General features: G+C 38.3%; 1 protein-coding gene across 1 annotated transcript in view; it reads left to right on the forward strand.

Moving 5' to 3' along the window:
- LOC136261923 (E3 ubiquitin-protein ligase rnf213-alpha-like) overlaps nucleotides 1–16,145 on the forward strand; it is a 225,384-nt gene that overhangs the window by 58,465 nt on the left and 150,774 nt on the right. Inside the window, exons 7-8 of the mRNA XM_066056017.1 lie at nucleotides 4,300–4,532; nucleotides 9,067–9,416. Of these exons, the coding sequence (XP_065912089.1) occupies nucleotides 4,300–4,532; nucleotides 9,067–9,416 (583 nt within the window). The remainder of the gene's footprint in view (nucleotides 1–4,299; nucleotides 4,533–9,066; nucleotides 9,417–16,145) is intronic.

Here is a 16,145-nt window from a genome sequence, read left to right on the forward strand (position 1 = left end):
AAATAGGGATTTGTGGTTTACATTACCACCCCAGCAATTCCTTCTTGTTTCGTGGCTTTTTTTTAGCGATCCCTATTTCTTATTTTAAATTTTTAATATGTCTAGTTAGTATATACTTGTTTCAGCCCTAATTTTAATATCATGGAAATGTGGTTTTCCCATGGCTTTGATGCCTAACCAGTTCATAGATATGATACACTTTGACTCATTATATAAAATGACACAGAGCGTTAAATCATGGGCTTTGATTTACAGGTTAGGCTATGGTCAGTGTAGTTGCTAAGTTTCAACAGTTGATAGTTACTAAACTATATTCTAAACAGTAAAATAATCATTTGGGCAATTAACATGGGTGCGTGTTTCTACCCACCACGTGTCAGCCATTGAGCAGACCACGGGAGGACAACTAGATTTAAATAGGTGAGCAACTTTTAGTCGTAAGTACTTAATGTATTAACTAGGCCTGTGTGATAATCGAAAATGTTCGACTATGGTGACTAGAAAAATTATTGCGATAACGATAATTCATAAACATTAATGATGATAATGCTCACGTGAGCTAGTATTGACGCACGTGTTCAGTGACATGGCTGACAACGTGTATATCGATGAAACCCTAGAGGACAAGCTAGAAGATGACGAAGATGTTGAAATTGTAGAAGAGCATGCCGATGATGGTGAGTATTTGCCGCTGGAGAAAGCGAAAAGCCCTGTGTGGGAACACTTTGGCTTCAAAGCGAAAGACGGTCAATTTGTGGAGAAGGACAAGCGGAAAAGGACGACAGTGTATTGTACGCTTTGTAAAAATCCTCTATCGTACAAAGGGAATACAATGAATCTGATGGTTCATTTGCAGTATCACCACAAAGCGGAGTTCGAAGAAGTTAGAAAGAAGATAGAAGCGCAGGAGAAAGAAAAGCGGGCAACTACAAGTTCTGGCGCTCCTGCAGTGCCACTACCACCTGGTCAGCATACTGTCGAACATTCATTTGAGCTTGCCAGCCCTATTCCAAGAAGTTCTGCTAAATGGAAAGCCCTGACAAATTCGATTTGCTACTGTATTATGAAGGATATGCTCCCAATCAATACAGTCAATGATAGTGGATTCCGATACATGTTAAGCAAGTTTGAACCAAGATACACTCCACCTGATAGGACTAGGAATTATATTCCAGCTATGTATGAGCGTGAAAAGGCGAAGGTTAGTAGTGCACTATTGTCATATATGCAGTCATTCGCAATAACCACTGATGGATGGACATCAAGGTCCAACTGCAGTTATGTTAACCTTACTGTGCACTATATAAACAAGGATTGGGAGATGTGCTGTCACTTGCTGGAAACTGCTGAAATAATGACTGACCACACAGCTCCCAACTTAGCGGCAGGTTTGAAGGATGCACTTGAATGATGGAAGCTACCATTAGGGAAGCTATCTACTGCTGTCACTGATAATGCCAGAAATATATGTGTTGCACTTGAGAATTTGGATGTTGAGCACATTAGTTGTTTTGCCCACACCATTCAGTTGGGTGTCCAGAAGGCAATGGACTTGCCAGAGATGTCAAAGGCTATAGGTAGAGCCAAAAGGTTGGTTAGTCACTTTAACCATTCATGCAAATCAAGCTATGTTCTGCGTAGTAAGCAACGAGACCTAAAGCATGATGAACAGTGCTCAGAGTGTTCCAACAAGATGGAACTCTACACCTATTATAGGATAGAAAAAATTTTGAAACAGCAGCAGCCTCTTTTTGCAGCACTGATTGAAATACACAAGTCTGATTTGATGCCCAGTGATGCTGAAATCACAGCAATGGAAGCTTTTATCTCTGTCATGAAGCCCATAGTTTGTATCACAGAAGTGATTTGTGGGGAGAAATGGGTAACCCTCTCTGGGGTTCGGCCACTGATGTACAAGCTTACCGTTAAGCACCTTGTAGAGACACCGTCTGACAGCAGATTGACAAAGCAAATGAAAAGGGTATTGTTGACTGATCTTCAAAGTAGATACACAGATTTATCTGTTGGGAAAATTTTGCACAAGGCTTGCTTTTTAGATCCAAGGTTTAAATCTTTAAGCTTTTTGTCAGAAGAGACCAAACAGAGTGTTATGCTAGCGATCAAAGAGGAAGCAATAGTTATTGCAAACCTAGCTGCTACTGAGGAAGAAAGAAATGAAAGTGTATCAAAAGAGCCTGCCCCAAAGAAGAAGAAGAGTAAGTTAATGTCATTGTTAGAGGATGTGTGGGAACCAGAAGTGAGAGCTAATCCTGAAGAGTGTGCCAAGAAGGAAGTTAAAAGTACTTGTGCATTGACAGTGATCCAGAGCAAAAGCCACTGTTGTGGTGGAAGCAATATTCTAGTCAATTTCCTGTCTTGTCAAAACTTGCACGGAAGTATCTCTGTATCCCAGCAACTTCAGTTTCAAGTGAAAGGGCTTTTAGTGCTGCTGGTTGTGTGATCAACTCTAAACGATCCTGTTTACTTCCAGAGCATGCAAACATGCTTGTGTTTTTGGCCCAAAAACCTGAAATAAGTTTCATTACTCAGTACTTACTGTTAAGTCTCAAATTCATTATACATGATTAAGGTGGCGCTAAAGTAATAACGCGCATTCTTGACAACAATCTGCTGTGTCTCAACATGGTCTCAATTTAAGACATATTGAAAGCTAGTACTTAATTTTGCATACAAATAAACTATGCATACAGGAATCTATCATTCGTAGAGAGTATAAAGCGTAGAACTGCTCTCAAACCAAGAAATCGGTGGTACTTAGTGGACCACAGAAGACGCGTTATCTCTCAATAACCTCAAGTTTTAGCTCCAATACTTCACATGATGAAAGCATACTATTACAAGAATCATCCTACGTATCAATAAGTGGAAGCGATTTACAAGTCGAAATATATGGCGTTTAAAAGCAGATGATAGCCTTGTTTCACCGTTCGCACCAAGCAAAGAAGCCATAGAATGGACATATGATATACCGATACGTAGAAGGTTTCGTGGCTGTTCAACCCGTGTCTACAGAGAAAAGATAATGTTTGTAACAGGCTGTAAGGTGAGTCGAAACAAATAATAATTATTTTCACGTTGTCAAGGTTGTCAATTTGTTGTAAAGGTGAGTTACATTCCACCTGAAATGTGTAACAGCAGCTGCTTGTTGTTTTTGCTAACAACTCACCTGTTATTCGTGGCTGTTTTTACGCTTGGTAAGTTTATTATGGTTCTGCGCCGAATTAGCTCCCGCCTGATTTACCACAAATTGCGTAGTATATGATATGTTACGTCATATGTATTTGCTATGGCTTCTTGTGCGCGTCATTGCTTTATCGCCACCTTAAAGCTTTGTACATTGTACAGTTGTGTGTATCACTGTGTATGTGTATTCACTGTATTGTGTACAATATGTTTCAATATGAAAATATGAAATACAAAAATAGTACTTTTGCTCAGTGTAAAAAAAGTGTAGAAATTTAAACATTTGTATTGTGCATATGGAGAGTTGGGTACATGGTACAATAATTGTATTACCCATTATCGTGATAATCATGATAATCTGCTTCATTATCGCAATAATGGATTACCCATTATCGCACAGGCCTAGTATTAACTTACTGTCCTAATAGTCAATGATTAAGTAGAAGTTGAATGCAGAGAAAATCTTAGATCCCGGCTGTTGTGGCTCCTCTGGTGCATGCCTAGACTGCATGGTGCGGGGGATCAAGTCACCACTGGGTCTGGGATTTTTTCTGCGTTCTTCAACGTTTCAATTACATGTTTCTGACTCCCTGTATTCACAGGTTTTAGCCTCATAGGTCCCTAGTGGGATAGTAGGGTAGCATTTAATAGTAGGCTGTATGTAGTACAAAATGGTAAAACAGATCCCACAATCAAACGTTTTTGGTGTTGTGTTTAGAAGCATAAAGACATATGAATAGCATTCTGAGAACTACTAGCACATGCTATTAAAACCACTATCAATTATCAGATACTGATGTATAAAACCAAAAGGGTGTTAGTTCTTTCACCTATCAGGTGAGTGTGTCTAAATCACTTACACCATGACTGTGTCAGGTTTTGCTGATGCATACACCCTAGCCCATGGGCCTGTGGTCCTCGGGCTTTCAGGTGTATATTAGCAAAATCCCTTGCAGCTATTACATGACAATGATGGATATTGAGACTAACTGTATTATCACACATTTTGGTTGTCGTCATGTTGTCTGGATGATCATTGTTGTTTAGTACCACTCAATTCCTTGCTTTGTTGTAATTTTTTGCATTTTTTTGCAGTGATTCTCCTGAAATCGATGTTATAGAGCTCATATACACTGTGGAAGTTCCAAAAGACATATTAAAGAGTACACTTTACAGTGCAAGATACAAGTATTGCGTTTTTTCAAAGGCTAATGAGTTTATGAAATCTCCATTTGAGTTTATCTCTGGTTCTGTTGTTTCATCAACACAAAAAGGAGTTATTGACCGTTCTCTTAGAAGAGAAAGTTTGCAGACTATTCAAAAAGAAAGTAAGTGATTATGTGGTGGTAATTGTAAAGATAGTCGTAATAAAGCAGTAGCCTTTTATCAGTTGCAATGTCACAATTTTTTGTATATATTATGTATGTGTGTATTTGTTTGTGTTCACATACATGTCAGATTTTTTTTGTCAAAAAGATCATTAAAGAAGGAGCCTGTGAAGCAATGACTATGCAAGCAAAATCATAATAAAGACAGTTACTTGAAGCATAAAGTAGGTATGACTAATCTAAAAGCTACAGTAGTACTCTATATCTGCAACAACCTCAACCAAAACAGACAATCTCACCTTTCCATCGATAACTTAGCAGGATTAGTAAGCTTAATCAAACTTCAGAGTGACCAATTGAAAATGCTTCCTAGTTTCTATCAACTGACGAACAAAGATAATAACCTACTAACTGCTCTAACTGATACCTTCATAGTGCTATAGTGGCTAAACACTATTGGATTGTGTTTGTTGCAGAACACACTGATTGGCCCGGTGCATTTTGACATACCACAGTACGTACAATGCATGCATCATGGACTTATCTTTCTCCTCCTTTGTATCCCAACTTTTTGCTGAAGTACAAAGTTGTATTGAGACTTTGTTATCCATTATACAGTGACAGAGACTAGATATCACTAAACAAGAGTCTAACAAGTCAGCATATTCGAACTACAATGGCACATGTCAAACCTAACAATTTCACACACAGATCTCCATTTGGACTCAATAGGAAAATATGAGTTCGAGAAACTACAGAGTTTAGTAGAGACTTTGAAAAAATATGTACAAATTAGGTTTTTAAAAAAATTATAGCAATTCATGTAAATGATCAATTTGCATGCAAAATGTAAAGCCTAAAGATGTGCACTAACTGGTAATACAATTGCTGACAGTGGTGTAGCTAGACTTTTAGTAGGGCCTTGGTGGGACACATCTTCTCATCAACTCCAATTATAAAAACCTGAGATACAAGTCCAGTGGACTATTCATACATTTTGTATAAAGCTTGTTAAATTGCATTTGTGCCTAACTGCTGCTGTCCATACTGCTGTTTCTTGCCAAAACAACCTAAATCTATTGCACGATCAGCATGTAATTACAATGGCTTAACAAACTCCCCGAATTAAGGACACAATGGAAAAAACTTTCAAAAAACATGTCTGTTTAATACATTTTTTACCTCTGAAGCAAAAAGTGGCCAAAAATTCTAGGTCCCAAAATTTCCGTAATAGAGAGGTTCCATGCACTGTACTTATTTACATCATACCACAGCTCTTGAGGATTCATTCTTGGTCAAATGTTCAATTAGTAGCTTTTTATTGTTTGTATCATATCAACTTAATCACAGCAGGCGTTAAAAAGAATGTGCTTATTCATCACTTTCCTTAATCCAATCTCTTATCACTAGCAACTTTTACCATATGATATCAGCTCACTATTAACAATCTTAGTCGTAGCAGGCATTGAATGTGCTTCATAACTTAGACTATCTATACATCTTCTATCAAGAAGGCCTCACTCAGCACCTTAGCGTGGATTAGTGTTATCTTCTTGACATGATACTCCAACTGGCTTACATTTAGATTCGTGATCACATGGTACCGGACATGAAAAGAAAGTTTTAGTTAATTGCAGGATATTTCAATAGTTTATGATGAAATGACAGCTAAAGTAAGTATATACAATTGTGATTTTTGCATTTTAAAAACTATGGGGTAATGTAGTGAGAGATCAGTTCACATGATTTACAAGATTACTGATGATTGATGGGGACTGGAATGCTGACGGTGGGGCTCAGGCCCCAGTGCAGCTATGCCACTGATTGCTGATGAGCACATGCACTTATTTAATAAATCTTGTGTTTTGATTGAAGAGATTAAAGGTTTTCTATTTAATGTTAATCTATCAAATAAGTGCACATAGTGCGAATCAATATCCTCTGATATCAACACTCAGGCTTGTGGGGAATGGCTTATCATTCATGAAAGCAAGCTAGTAGAAGTGCACTGATATAAATATCAGCATCGGTACCAATATAGCAATATCAGTAGTAACGAATAATGATAAAAAGTTCTTTTAGCAGATATTTCAGTTAAGTACTATAATGGCACTCCCTTCATTATGGTTGACTTTGTAACGCTGCATGAATCTTGAAATACCAGCCCTTTTATGATGTCCAAGGGTTCAAATCTCCAATAAGACAAAAAAAAATTCTTCCTTTGCTCAATCACCACTTTTTTCACAACTTCACATTTTGGTAACCATCTTTGTAGATTTTTATTGTAGCATCCATATTTAAACCTTGATGCAACCCATTACTACAACATATTGGTATCAGTAACGGAATTGGTAATTCTATAGCCAATATATCAGTTATTGGAATATCAGTAAATTTCCATATTGGTGTACCTCTACAAGCTACTGTATATCGTGTGTGTTTCAGTGTCATGATGATAGAGTTCCATTATAGTACTAATGCGAATTAGTACTATAATGTTATCATTAGTTCTCTCTCATGCTGATACATTACCGGTAGACAGTTGGTAGACATTGTACCTGCACGGTAGAACCTTTTACAAACTAGCTGGACCAATAATAATTGTTCCAGCTGGATTTATCACCCATTACAAGACACTGACTGTGCATTATGAGGTGTTACCTATCGAAGAGCAGGCTTGGCGACTCCACAACCAACAGGAAGGTGTCCCAGTGCAGAGCTTTCCCCAGCAAAATGAAGTAGAGTGGTGAAACTGTCAATTTGCTACCAACATCAAAGTCAATTTGTTAATTAAATACATTCCTATTACCACATCAAAGGAATTTTGGGTAAAGTAGAGCGGTGCTGCACCACTCTACCGCTCTTTAGGGAAGCCCCTGCCAGTGTGTAAAGAAAAGGAACAAGAGCTTTTCTTTAGTTCAGAACTTCATTTATAACTTGTTATTTGATAAAGTTGGCATTTGTGGTTTATTGAATTTGTTGTAATAACTGGTCGGCGTACGCATGTTCTACACTGCATTGTAAAAGACGATATTCTGGAATACACGATAGTCGGATCTCTACCAAACTTTTGGTGGACCATCAGTGATAAATTTGCAAACTTCTAGCACATGGAATTATAATTGCTGTGATCCAGCACAAAGTTACAGGGCCCAGAAGTCGAAGTTTGCTTGTGGCACTCACTCTTTGTTTTATAACTCAAGAAAGAAGAAGTGCAAAGACAAATCCCCACGCTAAGTTTCCACAAGTTTATTGAAGAATCTTCACAGCGAATTTGATGCTTGTGCAAGCAGCCAGTATCTTGGAATAAAAAAAATGTATGGGTTAACTTTGAGAGACTATAGCATGTGAATGAAACAAGGTACAATCTTATACTTTGGTCTCTGTATAGTAGAAAGTTAGGTCAATCTTCGAAGCAGTAGTTTAGATTCTTGTGGCTTTCTTTTTGCCTGTATCAAACATAAAAAGAACAGCATTCAAAAAGGCGCTAGCACTCTTAACAGTAGATAAATTGTGAAAGTCTAATGTGCAAGTGCAATACCAAGCTCTCCTTTTCAACTTCATAGTGCTCCAAGAGATATTTGAACATTCTGCTGGAAAAGAGTTGTTTTGTCGCCATCACACATATTTTCCTCAGGTTTCTCTACCTCCCTCAGGTTTCTCTACCTCCATCCACTGTATTGGACCCCTAAACGTATTCAAAACTTCCAAGAAATAAACTTAGATATGCTTCGACCACTATACTGTTGATTTACAGTCCCTTTAACAAGTGTTTTCGAGCATTCTTCACCAAAAGACCAGCGTAAATTCACTAATTATCTCCCGTAGGCTTGTAACTGGCTGCAGTACTAGTTCTTACCGTGTTTTAAGTTGTTATGGTAGACATGATGTGAAACTAAATCGAATTTAGCTGTACATGGATACTTCTGTTGCCTTAATGGCACCTCACGTATACTAAAGTTTCTTTATCTGATGCATTATGATATAATTGACTAACCACTAAAATATATTATATCTACTAAACAAAACAAAATCTGACTAAATCACATGTACCAACCTATCATAGCCACTAGTAGCAAAGATTGATAATAGCCAAAGTGTATTTTGCCATTTCAGTGGGTCTTTAATGTAGATGTCCTGCAGGTATTGAAGCTTTTGGACAGTGAGAGGTATATATTTTACATTGTCGTGAAGCTGAAAGCAAATTAATCACATTCCTTACGGGTAATAAAATATTATAATTGAAGAATTAGGTTTATAGAGTTTGGGCATCATACGGTTGGAAATTTTCAAGGGATGAAACTTTTGCAAATTTCGTGAGTAATGATAGCTTTGTGAAAATATAATCGTGACACATTGTAGGTGTACACATATAGCTATTACCTTACCAAAACCATTTTCTAGACTTTCATGAATTTTAAAAACATGAAAATCATATTTCACATGATTTCGTGAAAGTTTCATCCCTCGAAAATTTCCGGCTATAAGATATCCCAACTGCATTTCTTATTATTCCTAATGTAATTTTTATTAGAATACAGAAAAATTGACTGTCCTATGCATCCTGAATTTTATCAGGAGAAGTTGAAAGAATTGCATCTACAAAAGGAGGAATCCAAACCAGCTTGGAAAAAGTTTATCAGTGGCATCAAGTCTAAGTTTAGTGAATGGAAAAATTATGTGTTTGGTGAACGTGAGGCTCCCATACCTTCACTACATATTTATCTTGCTGATTACTACAAACTATTAACTGGAACAGCTCACTTGGATATGGATCTACAGACAGTTCTCAACAACATTGTGGTCACGTATCAGTCACTGTACAAGTATTACTTTCAAATTGGTAATTATCCAACTGTAGCTCACAACAAAGCCATAAACACAGTAAGTATATTTAGACCTATAGAGGCATGCAAAGTGTATGCTTTGTTGAGAGGAAACTTTAAAGAACTTGGTCACAGTATATAGTTGTTATTATCTAAACCAAAACAGCCAAGCTGTGAAAAAAGAGTGCGGCCCTCAAAAGGCCAGGATGAAAAAAGATGTGAAATCCAAGGTGGCGGCCAAGAAATGGCTGTGTTGGTAGGTTAATGGCAAAAATTTTAATTACGACAATTCAGGTGAATTTGTGTTGCCTCCTCCACTAGGATTCGGCACCAAATTCACCTGAATTGTCGTAATTAACATTTTTGCTATTAACCTACCATCACAGCCATTTCTTGGCCACCACCTTGGATTTCACATCTTTTTTCATCCTGAGGGCTGTACTCTTTTTTTACAGCTTGGCTGTTTTGGTTTAGATATCACTTTTTGCATTGCAAGCCACAAAGCCCGCCATAAACTGGCTTTGGTGCTTCCTTTTAACTCTCTACATGACAGTTTCTTTGTAGCTGAACTCTTTACAAGGTAACTTCTTCTAGCTGATCTCTCTACAGGGTGACTTGTTTCTAGCTGATCTCTGGATGACTTGTTTCTAGCCGATCTCTCTACAGGGTGACTTATTTCTAGCTAAACTCTCTATAGGGTTATGTGTTTGTAATTGACTCTCTACAGGGTGATTTGTTTGTAGCGGAATTCTCTACAAGATGAATTGTTTCTAGCTGATCTCTCTACAGGGTGACTTGTTTCTAGCTGATCTCTCTACAGGGTGACTTGAACTCTCTACAGGTGATTTGTTTGCAGCTGAACTCTCTACATGGTGGTTTCTTTGTAGCTGAACTCTCTACAAGGTGACTTCTTCAAACTGATCTCTCTACAGAGTGATTTGTTTGCAGCTGAGCTCTCTTCAGGGTGGTTTTTTATAGCTGAACTCTCAACATACAAAGCGACTTCTAGCTGGTCTCTCTACAGGATGACTTGTTTCTAGCTGATCTCTCTGCAGGGTGACTTGTTTCTAGCTGAACTCTACAGGGTGATCTGTTCACAACTGAACTCTCTACAGAGTGATTTGTTTGCAGCTGAACTATCTACATGGTGGTTTCTTTGTAGCTGAACCCTCTACAAGGTAACTTCTTCTAGATGATCTCTCTACAGGATGACTTTTTCTAGCTGATCTTTCTACAGAGTGAATTCTTTCTAGCTGAACTCTCTACAGAGTGATCTGTTCGTAGCTGAACTCTCTACAGGGTGATTTAATTGCAGCTGAACTCTCTACATGGTGGTTTTGTAGCTGAACTCTCTACATCAGTACAAAGCAACTTCTTCTAGCTGGTCTCTACAGGATGACTTGTTGCTAGCTGATCTCTCTGCAGGGTGATTTGTTTCTAGCTGAACTCAACAGGGTGATCTGTTCGTAGCTGAACTCTCTATAGGGTGATTTGTTTGCAGCTGAACTCTCTACATGGTGGTTTCTTTGTAACCGAACTCTCTACAAGGTGACTTCTTCTAGCTGATCTCTCTACAGGGTGCTTTGTTTGTAGCTGAACTATCTGCAGGGTGATTGTTTGTACCTGAACTCTCTACAAGGTGATGTCATCTAGCTGATCTTTCTACTGGATGACTTATTTCTAGCTGATCTATCTACGGGGTGACTTGTTTCTAGCTGAAATCTCTAGAGTGTGATCTGTTAAGTTCATAGCTTGTTTCTAGCTGATCTCTCTATAGAGTTATAACTTGTTTGTATAGCTGAACTCTTTACAGGGTGGTTTTTTGATTGGTTGCTGAACTCTCTACGCGGTGACTAGTTTGTACTACAGAGTGACTTGTTTTTAGCTGAACTGTTTACAGAGTGACTTACTTGTAGCTGAACATTGTAGCTGATTTCTGTAGGGTAGTTAACTTGTTTATGTAGATGAACTCTCTACTGGGTAGTTTCTTTTTAGCTGAACTTTTATAGCTGAACTCTCTTCAGTGTGACTTGTAATGTTCTGAATCTCTACAGTGATATATTTGTAGCTGAATTGTCTATAAGATTAACTGTTTGTAGCTGAACTCCCTACAGAATAACTTGCAGTATAATACAATTCTATGTTGGAGTAAGGCCACTTCAACTAAATTTCTTGTTTCTCGGACCTGACCGACCCATAAAATTTGTAAATGAAATGTTTTTGTTCATTTTTGAAGATCACGTGCTCGATCGAGTAAGTTTGTGACGTCAATGTATTGTTGGCCATCCATATCTGCTATGAGTGGGGCAAGCTTGGTTAATACAAGAGCTGTAAAAGCAGACTTTGGATGGACATTTGATTATTTAGACATACTAACTATAACTAATAGTTTGTCATCAAATGCGATCAAACGCCATAGTTATACGTGTTGCCATAACTTCAGTTAAAAATAATAATTACCACCTATTATTATTTTATTTATACCTACCTACCGACCCACTTTTCAACTAGTTTCAGTCCGAGAAACAAAAGATTTAGTTGAAGTGGCCTAAGTTATAAACGTAGCTGAATGCTCTATTAGGGTGACTGTTCTATTAGAGTATCTCGATCTCGCATTTGCTACATGTAGTTGCATGGCTTTGGAATTATAACTCAGTAATTTGAAATCTGATTCTTCTGTACTACTGCAAGGACTTTCTATGATGATTATTCCAGCTACACACCAATTTTCAGCTCTTTGCTCTAAGCGGTTTGCCTGGTAGGCGTGAAAACTAATTTTTTTATTCATAAAATTCGATCGCGTAATTGTGACACTGGTTGGGTTTTGTGTCATATCTCGATGACCTTTATCTGGATTCATTTCAAACCACAAAAAGGCACTCCTACGATAGTTACTCCATCTACATAGCAATTTTCAGCTCATTCCTTCAAGGGGTTTACCCTGTGGGCGTGACAGACCTTTGACCTTATTTTACACAAATAATCAGTAATAACTCCATGAATTTTCTTTGGATTCTTACCAAACTTGATACTTAGATTCGCCTTAATGAGCCCTTTAAGTATACCAAATTTCAGCTTGATCGGAGTATGTGTTCGCATTTTATGGAAGGTTTTGTAAAGTGTGCAAAATGAAGAAGCAGAAGAAGGAAAAAAACCAAACTTTGGCCGCTTGTATCTCGGAAATGGCTGGAGCGATTTTCTTCAAATTTGTAATGTGGACTCCCCTACCTAGCCGGCACTTCTGTAGCAAATTTGGTCTCAATCAGTTATAGGATCACGGAGCTACAAAGGTGTGAAAATTGCATTTTCTTCCTATTAATATATACTCACGGTGTGGCACACCGGCTTCTTGGGCCGCACGACACACTACCATGTGTCTTGATTTAATGCCTTTAAATTTTAAAGAGGTTTTGGAGGCAGAATTTTCCATTCAATATTGCGGCAATCCCTACTTAAACAGTACTATCATACCGTTTGATAGCAAAAAGTGTTACTTCCCTAGAAACATACCTTTATGGAAGAGTCTTAGTTTATTTAGAAAGCAGCATGAATAATTCTCTTTGATGTTGACACAGTTAATGAGGTTATTAATACCACTTAGAGACCTGAGGTGAGGGCTCTAACTTTCATTTAGAGACCTCTTGTCACGTGAGACTGTTATGGTAAATTCAGCAACACTTCAAAGAGTTTTCTGTATCACTGATTTAATTAGTGGTTGTATGGTTAGTGAGAGTTTGGTTTTTACCTTCATCAGCCATACCAGCACTTGACCAATCTAGCCATCAACCAAAAGAGCCAGCTGCTCGATGCATATCACAGTTACCCCAACAATGTTCACATTCACAGCTAGCTAGCCATCAGTGAAACTACTGGTGTTGCGAGTTTACAACAAACACATTTGCGTTCGTCTGCTTGTCAGCACTGTTGCCATTATACCATCAACATGCTTCAGCTATGCTATTGCACCTGTTTGTAACACTTGTCACTCTGTGGCCAGTTATAAAGCCTGTAGCTTCGTGGCCAGCTGTTATAAAGCTTGTCGTTTCGTGGCCAGCTATTATAAAGCTTGTTGCTTCGTTGCCAGCTGTTATAAAGCTTGTCACTTCAATTCGTGGCCAGTTGTTATAAAGCTTGTCGCTTCGTGGCCAGTTGTAATACAGCTTGTCACGTTGCTTCGTGGCCAGTTGTAATACAGCTTGTTGCATTGTAATAAAGCTTGTCACTTGTCGTGTTGTAGCTAATAAAGCTTGTCGCTTCGTGGCATCATTTGTAATAAAACTTGTCGTTTCGTGGCCAGTTGTAATACAGCTTGTCGCATTGTAATAAAGCTTGGCACTTCATGGCCAGTTGTTATAAAGCTTGTCGCTTCGTGGCCAGCTTGTGTTAGCTAGTAAACAAGCCTTGGACCTAAATAACAGCTATTAAAACCACACTAACCTGGCCACTAAGCCGGCGGCACAAGCAAACACGCTGTAAAGGACCTTACCTAGCGTGACTCTGTGCTTCTTTTGTCAGTTCTGGTAACGAGCTGCTTTCTAGATAGGTTAGATGCCCACTGACATTTTTTAGTAGGGTTGAAATGTGCTTGGTTTGGCACCTTGACAGGCATTAATTAGTAACCTCGGCTGCACCTCGGTCACTAATTAATGCCACGCCTCGGTGACCAAACCGCACCCTCGGGTTGTCAACCCTACTAAACAACCTCCAGTGGGTATCTAACATACACCTAAAGTCGAATATAGTGTTAAATCTACAAAAAAAAAACACATAAAAGTCCAAATATTGAATTTAAATCACCCAAACCCACTATCAGCCTGACCACGGTCACAAGGCTAGAGGCTTAACGACACATCGTATGACCACCATTTTTAACTACAACAACAAACTCACCAATGGCATGTGTCTTTGGAGGTTCCAACAACTTGCCCTCTATGCCTTGCAATTTATCTTCAATCTGCTGGTTGTCTTCATGTATCAAGGGCATTAATTTTCCATATCTACACTAAAGTGCACATGCTGATACATTACCAGTAGTCAGTTGGTAGACACTGTACCTACACTATAGGACCTTTTACAAACTAACCATACCAATAACAATCAAGGGATACTCCCCTTTATGATTTAATACAGCTGGACAAATAACGATTGAGGGAATATCATTTGGCTGAGGCCCACTTGAGATACTCTAATAAAGCAGTCACCCTAATACAACAGCCATGTTCAATATTCTAATAAAACAGTCCACACATGTGCATATCATAGCTGTATACCTACAGAAAATAACTAAACAAAATTAACTCTGTGAGAAAATCCCTACTTTGGCATTGAACAAATTAATTGTTATGGCATACCAATGTAGGGATTTTTCCACAGAGCTATGTTGTAATACCATCATTCATCTCTTGTCTCACTAGTTTTATTCTACTTCATTTTTTTAATTACTAGTTTTAATAAACTAGTAGCATATCAAGACACACGGTAGTGTGTTGTGCAACCCAAAAAGCCGGCGCGCCACACCGTGAGTATATTAACAGGAAGAAAGTAAACACGATTTTCACACCTTTGTAGTTCCGTGATTCCTTATCCGATTGAAACCAAAGTTGCTACAGAAGTGCCGGCGAGCTAGGGGAGTCCACATTCCAAATTTGAAGAAAATCGCTTCAGCCATTTCCGAGATACGATAGGCCAAACTTTGGGTTTTTTTCTTCGTTTTTTTTTCTTCTTCTACTTCTTTTCGCACACTTTGCAAAATCCGCCATAAAACACGAATTCGTGCTCCAATCGGGCTGAAATTTGGGCCACTTAAAGGACTCATTAAGGCGAATCTCAGTAGTAAGTTTGGTAAGAATCCAATGAACATTCACGGAATTATGACCGATTATTTGCGTAAAATAAGGTTGAAAGTCTGTCACGCCCACAGGGTAAACCGCTTAAAGGAATGAGCTGAAAATTGCTGTGTAGATGGAGTAACTATCGTAGGAGTGCCTTTTTGTGGTTTGAAAGGAATCCAGTTAAAGGTTATTGAGATATGACACAAAATCCAACCTATGTCACAACTACGCGATTGATTTTTATGAATAAAAAACTATTAGTTTTCACGCCTACCAGGCAAACCACTTAGAGCAATGAGCTGAAAATAGGTGTGTAGCTGGAATAATTATCATAGAAAGTCCTTGCAGTAGTACAGAAGAATTGGAGTACACACCACTGAGTTATGATTCCAAAGCCAACTACGTGTGGCATATGGGAGATCGAGATACTCTAATAGAACAGTCACCCTAATAGAGCATTTAGCTACGTTTATAACTTACTCGATTATAGAATTATATTACATTGCAAGTTATTCTGTATGGAGTTCAGCTACAAAAAGTTAATCTTATAGACAATTCAACTACAAACAAGTCACCCTCAGCTACAACAAATCACTCTGTAGAGAATTCAGCTACAAACAAGTCACTCTGTAGTACAAACAAGTCACCATGTAGCTGGAGAGTTCAGCAATCAATCAAAAAAGCCACTCTGTAAAGAGTTCAGCTATACAAACATGCTATAACTCTATAGAGAAAGTTATAACTCTATAGAGAGATCAGCTAGAAACAAGTCATCCAGTACAGAGATCAGCTACAAGACATCTCCTTATAGACAAGTCAGTTACAAAGAAACTACCATGTAGAGATTTCAGCTGCAAGCAAATTACCGTGTAGAGAGTTCCAGTCATCCTGTAGAGAGATCAGCTAGAGGGATCACATTGTAGAGAGTTTAACTACAAACAAATCACCCTACAGAT

Source organism: Dysidea avara, chromosome 7, assembly GCF_963678975.1.
Source record: "Dysidea avara chromosome 7, odDysAvar1.4, whole genome shotgun sequence".
Taxonomy (NCBI): domain Eukaryota; kingdom Metazoa; phylum Porifera; class Demospongiae; order Dictyoceratida; family Dysideidae; genus Dysidea; species Dysidea avara.